The sequence below is a fragment of the Pristiophorus japonicus genome, chromosome 6, assembly GCF_044704955.1.
Source record: "Pristiophorus japonicus isolate sPriJap1 chromosome 6, sPriJap1.hap1, whole genome shotgun sequence".
Lineage (NCBI taxonomy): Eukaryota > Metazoa > Chordata > Chondrichthyes > Pristiophoridae > Pristiophorus > Pristiophorus japonicus.
Window position 1 is genome coordinate 13,345,797 of NC_091982.1, and position 13,830 is coordinate 13,359,626.

The following is a 13,830-nucleotide window of genomic DNA, read 5'->3' on the forward strand; positions in this document are numbered from 1 at the left end:
GTTGCTGCACCGGTGGAGTCACCGGTGCCACAGGTGGTAGCCGGGCACTTTCCTCCTTCGCTTCCAGGTTTACCTGGGGCGTACCCGGGCTTATCAGGCATACCATGCCTTTTGCCTTGGATAGAGCAAGGTTTCAATGTTTAATTTGTTGCTGGCAGGGACCGTGGTCTCCTGATTCAAACCCATTAGAGCTAGCTACTTTATACGCTGCTTGCACATCTTTTAATTTTTCCTGGAGCTCTTTTACTTGTAGGGTGAGGCGAGTGCTTTCCTCCCTCAGTGACTTTCCATTACTTTTGGCCTCGGTAACCTGACATTGAAAATAGTCCTGACTATTTTTAAACCTTTCCATTATCTGGGTCCTTTCCTGTTTTAGCTTACGGAGTTCTCCCAATAATCTTTCTTCTGACATAACCCTTTCCTGGTAATTCTCTGCGCATTCCCATAACTCTGCCTGTAATGTTTCATTCATTCTGTCTAGCAGTTGGACCTGTCGCTGTAGACAGACCAACCAAATTGCCTTCTCTACTGCCTCTTTGTGATCTTTACTTGCTGTCCACTGGGCTGCAGCATCAGCTGGACGCTCAGCGCGCAATAGTCTAAGCACCTATTCTTTAGTTACATAGACCTTCTTCTACACATAGGAGGAAATCCTCTCTTCCATCTTGGTTCTTTGCCCCAAACCAGCACTCTCCACATCACACCCCTGGTACCAGAGTCCTGCCGGGGTCACCATTTTGTAAGGGGATGTTCTCTATGAGGGGGTCAGGTTCCCTTCTGACCAACTTGTACGGTTCGAATCACTCCCACTCCCTTGGGTTCTAGACTCTGGATTTATTTGGAGGATGTGACAGAGTGCAAAGGACACTGGTTTGATGCAAAAAAAACTTTGATTTTTATTACAGTCAAGAAAATACAAACTTAGAATTACTCTAATAAGAAAATACAATGTCAAAACTTATTGAAGGACAGTACCTTACACACTCAGAGGGGGTTACAATAATGACTCTAATAGAGAACAATGCATCACATATTCAAAGGGGGTTACAGTAGAATTACACCTCCCACCTCCCAATACCTAATTCGAGCTAGGTTGGACTCCAGGGCAGGCAGGAACTATGCTTACCAATCCTTTTGACAGTTAACGGTAGATCGCGGTTTCGGGGTTCGCTGGATGCAGTCGGGTCTGCTTGCCGTACCCCAAACGTCGGAGAAGACTTCTTGCTGCGCAATCTTCAGTTGGCTTGAGTCTGCTGATGCGGTAAGGCGCGTTTTGGATCTATGGGATAAGTACTTGGTTTTCTTCGTTAGAAATAGGTTTCTACCATCTTTTAGGTAATGTTTTACCCGTTGGTAGGTCAGGATTAGATTGTAGAGAGGAAATTTTTCGATTCTTCGTTTTTTTTTCCCGTTAGAGTTTTGGTTCGAGTTTGGTCGATCGCGGTGGTTTTCCGTTGATACCACGTTGGTTGTGGTCGGTGTCTGCCGCGATGGTGATGTTCTTCCTTCCTTCAGGACTTCGATGCTGGAGAAGTTAGTTTACAACTGTCGCCTTGGTTTCTCTCCTTGTCTTGATGACACAAGCATGGTCTCGGTTGTATAGCCAAGTATGTCATACCCTCTGTTGAAACAAGGGGCCAGTTATACGGTTTGAGTGGTTCTAACCTTGGTGCCAAATCTGTTGAGAATCCTTTGTTTGAATTTGGCGAGTTTGACTCTTCTTTGTAAAATTTTGGTGGGGTCGTTAAAGTTAATATGTCTCGGGTGGGCTGATGTTCGAAAACTGTTTCCTGATGGAAATATTAGTTTGGTAATTGCAATGTCCTTTTGTGCTTAGTTTTTCACATACAGGCTGGCTTGGGCCTCTTTTGTGATGTATATACTGAAATGGTTTTCCAGTTTCAAGTTGATGGTTAGCTATCTCTGGGTCATGTTGTAATGTGAATGTCTCTTGTGGAGAAAGATTCTTGAATACCCATTTCTCCAGACAGGTTAACTTTAGTCCTCACACCCAGGTAGTCTCACTTAATCAGGTTGTCTCCTGTTAGTTCTTTAGGCCCGCCCACAGCCTTGAATTTGTCTTTAAAATCCAAAATTCGATTAAAGTTCGTAGTTTTTTTCCATAAGCACTTTAGGGTTCCAAACTTTTCGGTAGGTAGTCCCAAATTAAATTTCCTTTCGAATGAGCCCAAACACTGGGGGGTTCTTGTGAATTTTGCACCCCCCTTCACAACGGAGGCCCGAGAGCGGGGAGAGAGAACAAAAAACAAAAAAATTCAAGTAGGGACATCTCAGGACAGCAGCTAGGTGATTGGTTGGTAAGTATCACTGCTGCCTTTTCTTCTCCCTAAGTTAGGGTGGAGGGGTATACTAAAAACTTTAGTTAATAATCTAATAAATAGAGGCATGGCCAGGGCAGCTCAGTCCCGTGGAATGCACATCCTGTGGCAGGTGAGAAGTCCTGGACGCTTCTCGTGGCCCGTACGACCATGTGTGTGTCACCAGCTAGGGCAGCTTGAGCTCCGGGTTTTGGAGCTTGAGCGGCGGCAGGTGTGACTGCAATGCATCCGCGAGGCTGAGAACTTGGTGGATAGCATATTTCGGGAGGCGGTCACCCCGCAGCTTAAGAGTGTGCAGGCAGAGAGGGAATTGGTGACCGCCAGACAGACAAGGAGGTCCAGGCATGTAAGGCAGAAGTTGCTTAAGTGCATCTCGCTTGCTAACCGGTTTTCAGTTCTGGATACTGGTGAGGGCGTTGGTTCCTCTTGGGGGGGGGGGGGGGCGGGGTGCAGCCAGAGCCAAGTCCACAGCACCACGGGTTGCTCAGCTGCACAGGGGGTGCGGGGGGCGGGGGGGGAGAAAGATGAGTAGAAGAGCAATAGTGGTAGGGGATTCGATAGTTATGGGAGCAGATAGGTGTTTCTGTGGCCGTAGACGTGACTCCAAGATTGTACATTGCCTCCCTGGTGCCAGGGTCAAGGATGTCACTGAACGACTGCAGGACATTCTGAGGGGGAGGGTGAACAGCAGAGATCGTGGTCCACATCGGTACCAATGACATAGGTGGAAAGAGGGATGAGGTTCTGCATGCAGATTTTAGGGAACTAGGAAAAAGATTAAAAGGCAGGACCTCAAAGGTAGTAATCTCCGGAATACTCCCAGTGCCATGTGTTAGTGAGTACAGAAATAGAAGGATAGAGCAGATGATTGCATGGCTGGAAAGATGGAGCAGGAGGGAGAGCTTTAGATTCCTGAGGTTGAGACTAGTCTGGGGGAGGTGGGATTGGTACGAGCCGGATGGGTTGCACCTCAACAGGGCCAGGATCAATATCCTCGCCGGGGGTGGGGGGCGGGGGGGAGGGTTTAAACTAGCTTGGCAGGGGGATGAGAACCTTACAATAGATTCAGAAGGGAGAGAAGCAAAGCTGGAAATGGAAGGCAGACTGGTCACAAAAGTAAAAGCCCATGGGAGTCAAGGCAAAATGTAAAGTTGGATCCAAAATTGGCTCAGAGGCAAGAAGCAAAGGGCAATGATCGATGGGTGATTTTGTGAATGGAAGGCTGTTTCCAGTGGGGATTTGCAGGGCCCAGTACCAGGACCCTTGCTTTTTGTGGTATATATCAATGATTTAGACTTGAATGTAGGAGTATAATTAAAAAGTTTGCAGTTGATACAAAAATTGGCCATGTGGTTGATAATGAAGAAGAAAGCTGAAAACTGCAGGAAGATATAAATCAACTGGTCAGGTGGGCAGAACAGTAGCAAATGGAATTCAATCCAGAGAATTGTGAGGTAATGCATTTGGGGAGGGCTAACAAGGCAAGGGAATACGCATTAAATCGTAGGGGACACTGAGAAGTGTAGAGGAACAGAGGGACCTTGGAGTGCATGTCCACAGATCTCTGAAATTAGCAGGACAGGTAGATAAGGTGATTAAGAAGACATACGGGATACTTGCCTTTATTAGCCGAGGCATGGAATATAAGAGCAGATAGGTTGTGCTTGAACTATATAAAATACTAGTTAGGTCACAGCTAGAGTACTGCATGCAGTTCTGGTCACCACATTACAGGAATGATTGCACTAGAGAGGTTACAGAAGAGATTTACGAAGATGTTGCCGGGACTGGAGAATTTTAGCTATCGGGAATGATTGGATAGGCTGGGGTTGTTCTCTTTGGAAGAGGAGGCTGAGGGGAGACCTAATTAAGGTGTATAAAATTATGAGAGGCCTAGATTGAGTGGATAGGAAAGACCTATTTCCCATAGCAGAGGGGTCAATAACCAGGGAGCATAGATTTAAAGTAATTGATAGGAGGCTTAAAGGGGGTTTGAGGAGAACCTTCTTCACCCAGAGGGTGGTAGGGGTCTGGAACTCATAAGAACATAAGAACATAAGAATTAGGAACAGGAGTAGGCCATCTAGCCCCTCGAGCCTGCTCCGCCATTCAACAAGATCATGGCTGATCTGGCCGTGGACTCAGCTCCATTTACCCGCCCGCTCCCCGTAACCCTTAATTCCCTTATTGGTTAAAAATCTATCTATCTGTGATTTGAATACATTCAATGAGCTAGCCTCAACTGCTTCCTTGGGCAGAGAATTCCACAGATTCACAACCCTCTGGGAGAAGAAATTCCTTCTCAACTCGGTTTTAAATTGGCTCCCTGTATTTTGAGGCTGTGCCCCCTAATTCTAGTCTCCCCAACTAGTGGAAACAATCTCTCTGCCTCTATCTTGTCTATCCCTTTCATTATTTTAAATGTTTCTATAAGATCACCCCTCATCCTTCTGAACTCCAATGAGTAAAGACCCAGTCTACTCAATCTATCATCATAAGGTAACCCCTTCATCTCCGGAATCAGCCTAGTGAATCGTCTCTGTACCCACTCCAAAGCTAGTATATCCTTCCTTAAGTAAGGTGACCAAAACTGCACGCAGTACTCCAGATGCAGCCTCACCAATACCCTATACAGTTGCAGCAAGACCTCCCTGCTTTTGTACTCCATCCCTCTCGCAATGAAGGCCAACATTCCATTCGCCTTCCTGATTACCTGCTGCACCTGCAAATTAACTTTTTGGGATTCATGCACAAGGACCCCCAGGTCCCTCTGCACCGCAGCATGTTGTAATTTCTCCCCATTCAAATAATATTCCCTTTTACTGTTTTTTTTTCCAAGGTGGATGACCTCACACTTTCCGACATTGTACTCCATCTGCCAAACCTTAGCCCATTCGCTTAACCTATCTAAATCTCCTTGCAGCATCTCTGTGTCCTCTGCACAACCCGCTTTCCCACTAATCTTTGTGTCATCTGCAAATGTTGTTACACTACACTCTGTCCCCTCTTCCAGCTCCTTGCTCCTTCCCCAGGCCTCTGATTCCTGAGGAAATTTCTGGAGGAAAGATTCTTCAAAACTAAAATCAGGCAAAACTCCTGAATACACATCTACCCTTACATCAATTGCTCTTTTTGAAGTAGCATTTCCATGGCACCACCTCAGAAATGCTCCCAGAGTACATGTACTGCCAGATATGGATATGTACTAATGATTTCCTTAAAAGGCTTACTGCTGATTTCAACTAGTACTTTAGGGCATGATTGCCATTCACCTAATGTTGGGCCTATTGATCTGCAGATTTTGAAATTGTAAATCACAGACTAAGAGTACAATTTTTAACATAAAGTCAAATATTTCCTTAATTACTTGGACCTTATGATGAGACATTAATTCTTAAAAGGTTACCAAGAGTTACAATGAATTTTAATCAGAAAGCAAATATCAGTACTCAAGCTATGAACCCATCCTCTGTCCTTTCTGGTTTTTGCAGTTTAGCAAAATGTACCAAGCTGCATCAGGGTGAGGTGCAAAGTGGAGGCCAGGAAATTACTTATCGAGTCAAAGTGAAAATCATATCCAGCTACTCTAGAATATCTCAAATTCACAGATCAAAGCAATTTTTTGCAAGTATTTATCACTGCCTTAAAAAGTGATAGAAGCAGAAACCCTCATAGCATTTAAAAAGTACTTGGATGTGCACTTGAAGTGCCATCGCCTACAAGGCTATGGACCAAGGGTTGGAAAGTGGGATTAAGCTGGGTAGCTCTTTGTCGCCCGGCGTGGGCACAATGTGCCGAATGGCCTCCTTCTGTGCTGTAAATTTGTATGATTCTATGATTTTTGCCAACCATGGCAACTCCGGGGCAGCCGGGATAGGTGGCATGTTGCAACCCCGCTCCTGCCTCCATCCCGCACTGTGAAAAGAATCTTCCATTCATCGAGCTTGTTATGCCAACCATGCGAGGTTCCCGGCCAATTAAAAGGAAGTGGGTCTGATGACGTCATTTTATGACGTGTCATCATCCGGTTTCCTTAAAGGGACCATGTCCACATTCATTTTGACAGTTGTGCTGTCAGTGTTCTGCGGCATTGAGATGTTACAAACACCGACAAGCATGCTGCACCCAGGCGCTCCCATGACTTCCTCCATATGCTTATGGTGGGAGTCACAGCAGGCAGAGAAGTTCTCTTCCTTCCAATGGGCGGAAGAGATCTTCCCAGGACAACAACACAGCTTGGTTGCACATTGCACAGGAAAGCACAAGCAGGGATGTAGTCAGGAGGAGCTGACTGCAGTGGTGCAAAACCTTTCAATGACCTCAGTAGATCACGAAATATTACTGCAAAGCCACACTCAACCTCATCCTGCTGTGTCACTCATCACATCCCCATCACTCTGCCTTCCCTACCTTACTCCTGCACAACTTTACTCACACCAACTTACCTTGCACCTCCACCCATCTCTCTCTCTCTTATCTATGTTATCACATCCCCATCTCACTAGCCACTCCTCACACTCACCCTCATCCTTATCTAATCATACCAACTAACAACACACAAGGGTAAGCACTTGGGTCTTTTAGCCAATGTTCATGTAGATTTTCTGCTAATGTGTTGTCAAACATTGAAATCTTTATTTTGAACACTTTGCATTCTTGGACAGATTTGTGTGCACCTTTGGAAGTGGCTTAGTGAGTTGTAATGAATGGTCAAATATAAGGTTACCCCCCGCAATGGTGATGAGCGTGAAAGGAGTGGGTTGGGCATTGCGGGGATGCTTTATGTTGCAGGTGTGGGGTAGTGCCAACCTGCCACATCATGTGGCAGCCAGGGTTTGTAGCATGAGGTGAAGTAAATGTGGCAATGGTGAGGTCATCCCTGATGTCCCAGGCAGCAATGTGATCGGGTGCTGATGCCCTTTGTCCTGTGCAATATCAGGTGATTGCGGAGAAGGCTAGTATTGTTGGTGGTGATGCTTGCGTGTTTAGTGATGTTGGTGTTGGGGCTGATCGTGGTGGGATTCTGAGGACCAAGGTGAGATTTTTTCAAGGACACCATGCTGCTGGAATAGATGGCAGCTGAAGTTGAGATAACAGAAGCGATCTGTCAATGGTGAGAGAGGTTGCTCCAAGAAGGTGACACTGGATAGAGAGTTCACTGCAAACACTTCAAACTTCCATAAAGCTGAAAAGTGTATTCCAAATTATGAAGGCTCCAGATTCTTTGATTGGAAATTAAACAGCTGTGAAATAGTAACTTTTATATCACTTCTACAGCTGTCAACTAGTCAAACCACTCCAGATTTGTTGAGAACTTGACGCACTTACCCGACATGTTCCCTGAGGGGCCTGAATCTTGTCAAAACCTTTGAAAAATCCTTTGGACCAGGTAAAATGCTGCTTAAATATCTTTAAGCAGCTTGCTAACGATCACAATTGCCTGACCAGTCGCTTAATGCCAGAGCCGACACTTTGAACATTCACAAGGAGGCGGGTTCAGAGTGGGATCCTGTCCCGCTGTCAATCGTGGCCATTTTGACAGCGGGCCTGCCTCAAAACTCGCACTCACAGGGCTGGAAGGATTCCAGCCAGTGTGTGATATAATTTGTAATAAAGGTGGGATGTATACATAACATGTAAATAAAACTGTGTAGGACAGATTCTTTTTTTTTATTCATTCCTGGGATGTGGGCATCGCTAGCAAGGCCAGCATTTATTGACAATCCCTAATTACCCTTAAGAAGGTGGTGGTGTGCTGCCTTCTTGAACCGCTGCAATCATTGTGGTGAAAGTACTCCCACAAGGCTGTTAGAGAGGGAGTTCCAGGATTTTGACCCAGCAACGGGTTTGGGAGGTGCTGCCAAAGAAGCCTTGGCGAGTTGCTGCAGTGCATCTTCTGGATGGTACACACTGCCCTGAGGAACACCTACAGCGATGTTCCGAGGCTGGGATGATTGACCTCCAGCAACTACAACCATCTTCCTTTGTGCTAGGTATGACTCCAGCCAGTGGAGAGTTTTCCCCCTGATTCCCATTGACTTCAGTTTTACTAGGGCCCCTTGACACCACACTCGGTCAAATGCTGTTTTGATGCCAAGAGCAGTCACTCTCACCTCACCTTTGGAATTCAGCTCTTTTGTTCATGTTTGGATCAAGGCTATAATGAGGTCTGGAGCCGAGCGGTCCTGGAGGAACCCAAACTGAGCGTCAGTGAGCAGGCTATTGGTGAGTAAGTGCTGCTTGATAGCACTGTCAACGACACCTCCCATCTCTTTGCTGATAATTGAGAGAAGACTGATGGGACAGTAAGTGGCTGTATTGGATTTGTCTTGCTTTTTGTGGGCAGTTTTCCACATTGTTGGAACAGCTTGGCTAGAGGCATGGCTAGTTCTGGAGCACAAGTCTTCAGCACGACAGCCGCGATGTTGTCAGGGCCCATAGCCTTTGCCGTATCCTGTGCGTTCAGCCATTTCTTGATATCACGTGGAGTGAATCAAATTGGCTGAAGAATGGCTTCTGTGATGGTGAGGGCCTCAGGAGAAGGCAGTTATGGATCATCCACTTAGCACATCTGGCTGAAGATGGTTGCAAATGCTTTCAGCCTTATCTTTTGCACTCACATGCTGAGCTCCACCATCATTGAGGATGGGGATATTCATGGAGCCTCCTCTTCCCGCTAGTTGTTTAATTGTTCACCACCATAGATGACTGGAAATGGCAGGACTGCAGAGCTTTTGTCTGATCCGTTGATTGTGGGATCGCTTAGCTCTGTCTATAGCATGCTGCTTCCGCTGCTTAACATGCATGTAGTCCTGTGTTGTAGCTTCCCCAGGTTGGCACCTCATTTTCAGGTATGCCTGTTGCTGCTCCTGGCATGCTCTTGTGCTTAAATGTAAGGGATCACCTGGGCTGAGAGCATAGTGGAATATCAGGCAAAGAGGATTTCACGCCCTTCAGGAAAAATCGGCAATGTTCCATTAAGTGTACAATCTTCTTCTTTCCATTTTCCTCTATGCCTCTGCCTAGTTAATAATTGATGCTTAAGCACTATATGAGGAAATGCTGCCCTTCTCGATGTTTATGTTGCGTTGAGATCAAGTGATAAAATTGTGCTTAATGTCCCTACTACCCAGTGAAATAGCTCCAACCAAAGTCGCAAATGACATTCCCTGTGACTGTCAGCATCCTTATCCTCATTGGTCTCTCTGCAGCCTTTGGCATGGTTGGCCACATCAGCCTCCTCCAATGCTCAGTGGGACTGTCCTCAATTGGGTCCATTCTTATCTATCTGATCATAAGCCGGAGCTTCTCCAACAATGGCTTCTCTTCCCACCCTACACCATAACCTCCAGAGTCCCCCAAAGATCTATCCTTGGCCACCTTCTCTTCCTCATCTACATGCTGTTCCTTGACAACATCTTCGCCAGCCATAGGATCAACTTTAATATGTATGCTGACAGCACCCATCTGTAACTATCCACCACCTGTCTCGATCTTTCCATTATCTCTGTGTTGTCAGACTACTTTTCCGGCATCCAGTCTTGGAGGAGCCACAACTTCCCTATCTCTGTAATCTCTTCCAATCTCCCAAACTTCCCTGTTCCTCTGACTCTGGCATTTGTGTATCCCTGGCACCCTTCACCCCACCATTGGTGATTGTGTCCTCAATTATCTAGACCACAGACTCCAGAATTCCCTTCCTAAACCCCTCTGTTTCCTTGCCTCCCTTTTTCTTCCGTAAAATCCACCTTTTTGGCCAAGCTTCTAGTCACCCTTCCTAATATCTCCTTCTCAGGCTCATTAACCATTTATTTTTAATTGCACTTCTGGGAAGCACCTTGGGGTGCTTTTCTATAGTAAAAGCATTATATGAATGCAAGTTGTTGTTGTTTGATAAATTTAAAGTAAATTCAATAAACTAACACTTCTCGCACTTCAAAGGGAACACTATACTACCTATTCTGCCAACCCATGTTCCTTTCAAGCACACCTGCCTACTGGAAGCATGGCATCAGTGAATTTAACCACATCTCTTCTCAATATTTGACTCAACTAACTGTTGATTTGTAGGGCTAGGATTTGGGAATCCCACCACATCAGTGGTGGGCAGACTTTGTGCATGTTTTGAGGCTGTGGAATGCACTAACAAAGTTAGTGATAGAAGCAGGCACCATGTCGATATTGAAGAATGTTAGCTATCTGATTGAAGGAAAAGGTGATAAAGAGATATGGGGCTGGATTTTCAGCTTTGCTGATTTCGGGGCAGTAATGGCGGCGGGGCGGTAAGGTTTGCGCCCGGGAACAGTTTCCGCCTCAGTCATCAAAATTGGGCAGCTCGGCCCTGAGTGTGGGGCATAGCGCTAAGGGAAGCGTTGTACATCTCTCTTAGGGTGCTAGGCCGGCTGAGCATGGGAAAACCCAGAGCTAAAGAGCCAGCCCGGGAACGCTCTAAGAGAGGCCTGGGGAGAAAAAAAACTTGAAAAAAATCCACCAAAAACATTCCCAACACATAGCTCAAGCTCCACAACATAAATCGCAAAAAAAAAGAAAAAACAAACACACTTAACTGAGGAGGACATTATTTACCTCATTGCAAGCGGGATAGGTCGGAACACCCATTTTTTCAGGCAGTCCCAGCGGGACATACGAATGGGGCGGCAGTCTAAAAGGTAGACAAGGTGATTAAGAAGGCACATGGAATGCTTGCCTTTATTAGTCAAGCAATAGATATATAAGAGCAGGGGAGTAATGCTTGAATGGTATAAAACACTGGTTAGGCCACAGCTGGAATACTGCGTGCAGTTCTGGTCACCGCATTACAGGAAGGACGTGATTGCACTGGAGAGGGTACAGAGGAGATTTACAAGGATGTTGCCGGGAGTGGAGAATCGTAGCTATGAGGACAGATTGGATAGGCTGGGTTTGTTTTCTTTGGAACAGAAGAGGCTGAGGGGAGACCTCATTGAGGTGTATAAAATTATGAGGGGCTTAGATATAGTGGATAGAAAGGGTCTGTTTCCCTGAGCAGAGGGGTCAACAACTAGGGGCCATAAATTTATAGTAATTGGTAGAAGGTTTAGAGGAGATTTGGGGGGAATTTCTTCATGCAGATGGTTGTGGGGGTCTGGAACTCACTGCCTGAAAGGGTGGTAGAGGCAGAAACTCTCACCTTTAAAAAGTACTTGGATGTGCACTTGAAGTGCCATAACCTGCAGGGTTACAGACCTAGAGCTGGAAAGTGGAATTAGGCTGGATAGCCTCTTGCTGGCTGACGCGGGCACGATGGGCCGAAATGGGCTCCTTCCGTGCTGTAAACTTCTATGGTTCTATGAAGTGAGATGGTGTCACAAACAGGGGCATTGCACACCGGCTCAACTCTTCCAGGCGGTACTGCTCCGCGACCCCACGAAACCAGCCCCGAAAACCCCCGCGGGGCGCTGGAAGCTGACCTCCCGCCCAGAAGAGCTCATCGCCGCCATTGCTGCCCCTCCAGGGCGAAAACAGAGACAGACATCACCAAAAAATCCAGCCCATGGGAACAGGAAGGGGATAAGGATTAATACTACTATGTGTGGAGAATAAACACAAACATATACTGGTTGGGATGAATGGACTGTTTCCATGTAATTTCTATATAATTCTATGTAACCTAAGTTTACAGATTGAATCATGAATGTTACTATCACTGCTTTATTTGTGAAACTGAAGAACCAGTTCACTGGCTTTTGCTTTGGGTTAAGGTCTTATTTGGGGAATTGTAAAAATGTATTCTGTTTGTGCAGGTAACAGCTCCTTTCCTCCACATTGGTGCTGTTGTCGCTGTAACCAGTGCGGCCTGGGTCGTCGCTGATCAATTTTTCCAGTTTAATACAATAGGTGAGTAATGGATATACACTGTAAAATGGGATAAACAGACACTGCAAAAAGAGTAGCAGTATTTGAGTCAAGGTTCTAAAATGAGAAGTTACAATCTAAAAGTTCTATAATGGATCGCGTTATGCCAAATTCCCTGCAATGAGTGGAGTTATGTGGGTATTTTCCAACTTTGCACTGCTTGGTAGAGAGCATTGCCACTTGGCAAGTGCAGTGTATTTGCTTCATGGGTTCTTTGCTGAAGAATTCATAGCTACACATTTGCTGTTAAGAACTAGCTGGCTTATTAGCAAAGGTTTAACAATCAAACTGAACACTACCAGTTCATCCACCAGGCTCACAACTGCACACCTCATCGTGGAGAACCTGAACTCAATTAAATGAGGCTCAATTTTCCCCAAAGCATTTTTTTGGCATACTTGAAGAGTTACGCCTGATTTTTGGGGGCCCAAGTACGCCAAAAAAAAATGTTCTATGTCTCTTCATTTTGGCATGGCGTAAACTGACCTTTACTTTTGGGGGTTGTCATGTATCGCACATTACTGTATATAACTGTATCTTACCATGCTATACATGACTGTAACTGGATATGACCTGTAACAATAAGCATACCTTACCACCAGGGGTGCACTTGCAGGAGACACTCCATACCTGTCCCACTGAGGTATATAAAGGGAGGTCTCAGGCAAGTGCAGCACTGGAGAGCTGGAATTAAAGGTGCAGGTCCTCAGTGACCTTGACTTCAGCATGTGCCTCGTGTAGGTCAGTACATTAGAGTAAGGACTTAACAGTGGCGACGAGTTACGGGATCACAGAATCCACAGAATGGCTCCTAACAGCTCAGATGAGAAATACAATGCTGGAGACATATGGGATGACTTTATAGAAAGGCTCCAGCAAAGCTTTGTGACCAAAGACTGGCTGGGCGACGATAAGGCAGACAAGAGAAGAGCCCATCTCTTGACCAGCTGTGGCTCGAAAACATACGCTTTATTGAAAGACCTGCTGGCACCCGAGAAACCAGCAAGCAAGTCGTTTGAGGAGTTGAGCACACTGGTGAGAGACCAACTGAAGCCAGCGAGCAGCCTACACATGGCCAGGCACAGGTTCTACAACTACAGATGCTGTGTGGGCCAGAGCATACCCGACTTCGTAGTGGAACTTCGGGGGCTGGCTAGTTCATGTGAGTTCCCCGATGAACTAAGGAGAGAAGTACTGAGAGACGTTTTTATTGAAGGAATAGGCCACGCAGGCATATTCCGAAAGCTTATAGAGACTAAGAACTTGACTCTAGAGGCAGCAGCACTGGTCGCACAGAGATTCTTGGCAGGCGAAGAAGAAACGAGGCTGATCTATACTTCGGGTACGACAACCAACGAGGCATCGGAACAAGAGGTTCACATTGTGAAACAAACCGCTACCCCCACACACAGACAAAGGCAGGATAGCAGGCCTTCAACAGCAGACAGTGGCGCCAGAAGCCATCAAAATCAAGGGCCACATGAACGGCCGATCACACCTCATCAACCCACAATGCGAGCAATCAACCACAGATTGAGAGAAGCTCAAGGGAGATCAGCCAGACGCAGTTCATCCTTCGGAAACAATGGAAACGGTC

General features: G+C 46.1%; 1 protein-coding gene across 1 annotated transcript in view; it reads left to right on the top strand.

Annotated features, from left to right (window-relative positions):
• gdpd2 (glycerophosphodiester phosphodiesterase domain containing 2) overlaps positions 1–13,830 on the top strand; it is a 186,576-nt gene that overhangs the window by 79,504 nt on the left and 93,242 nt on the right. The window contains exon 7 of the mRNA XM_070881987.1: positions 12,122–12,215. Coding sequence (XP_070738088.1) covers positions 12,122–12,215 — 94 coding nt within the window. The remainder of the gene's footprint in view (positions 1–12,121; positions 12,216–13,830) is intronic.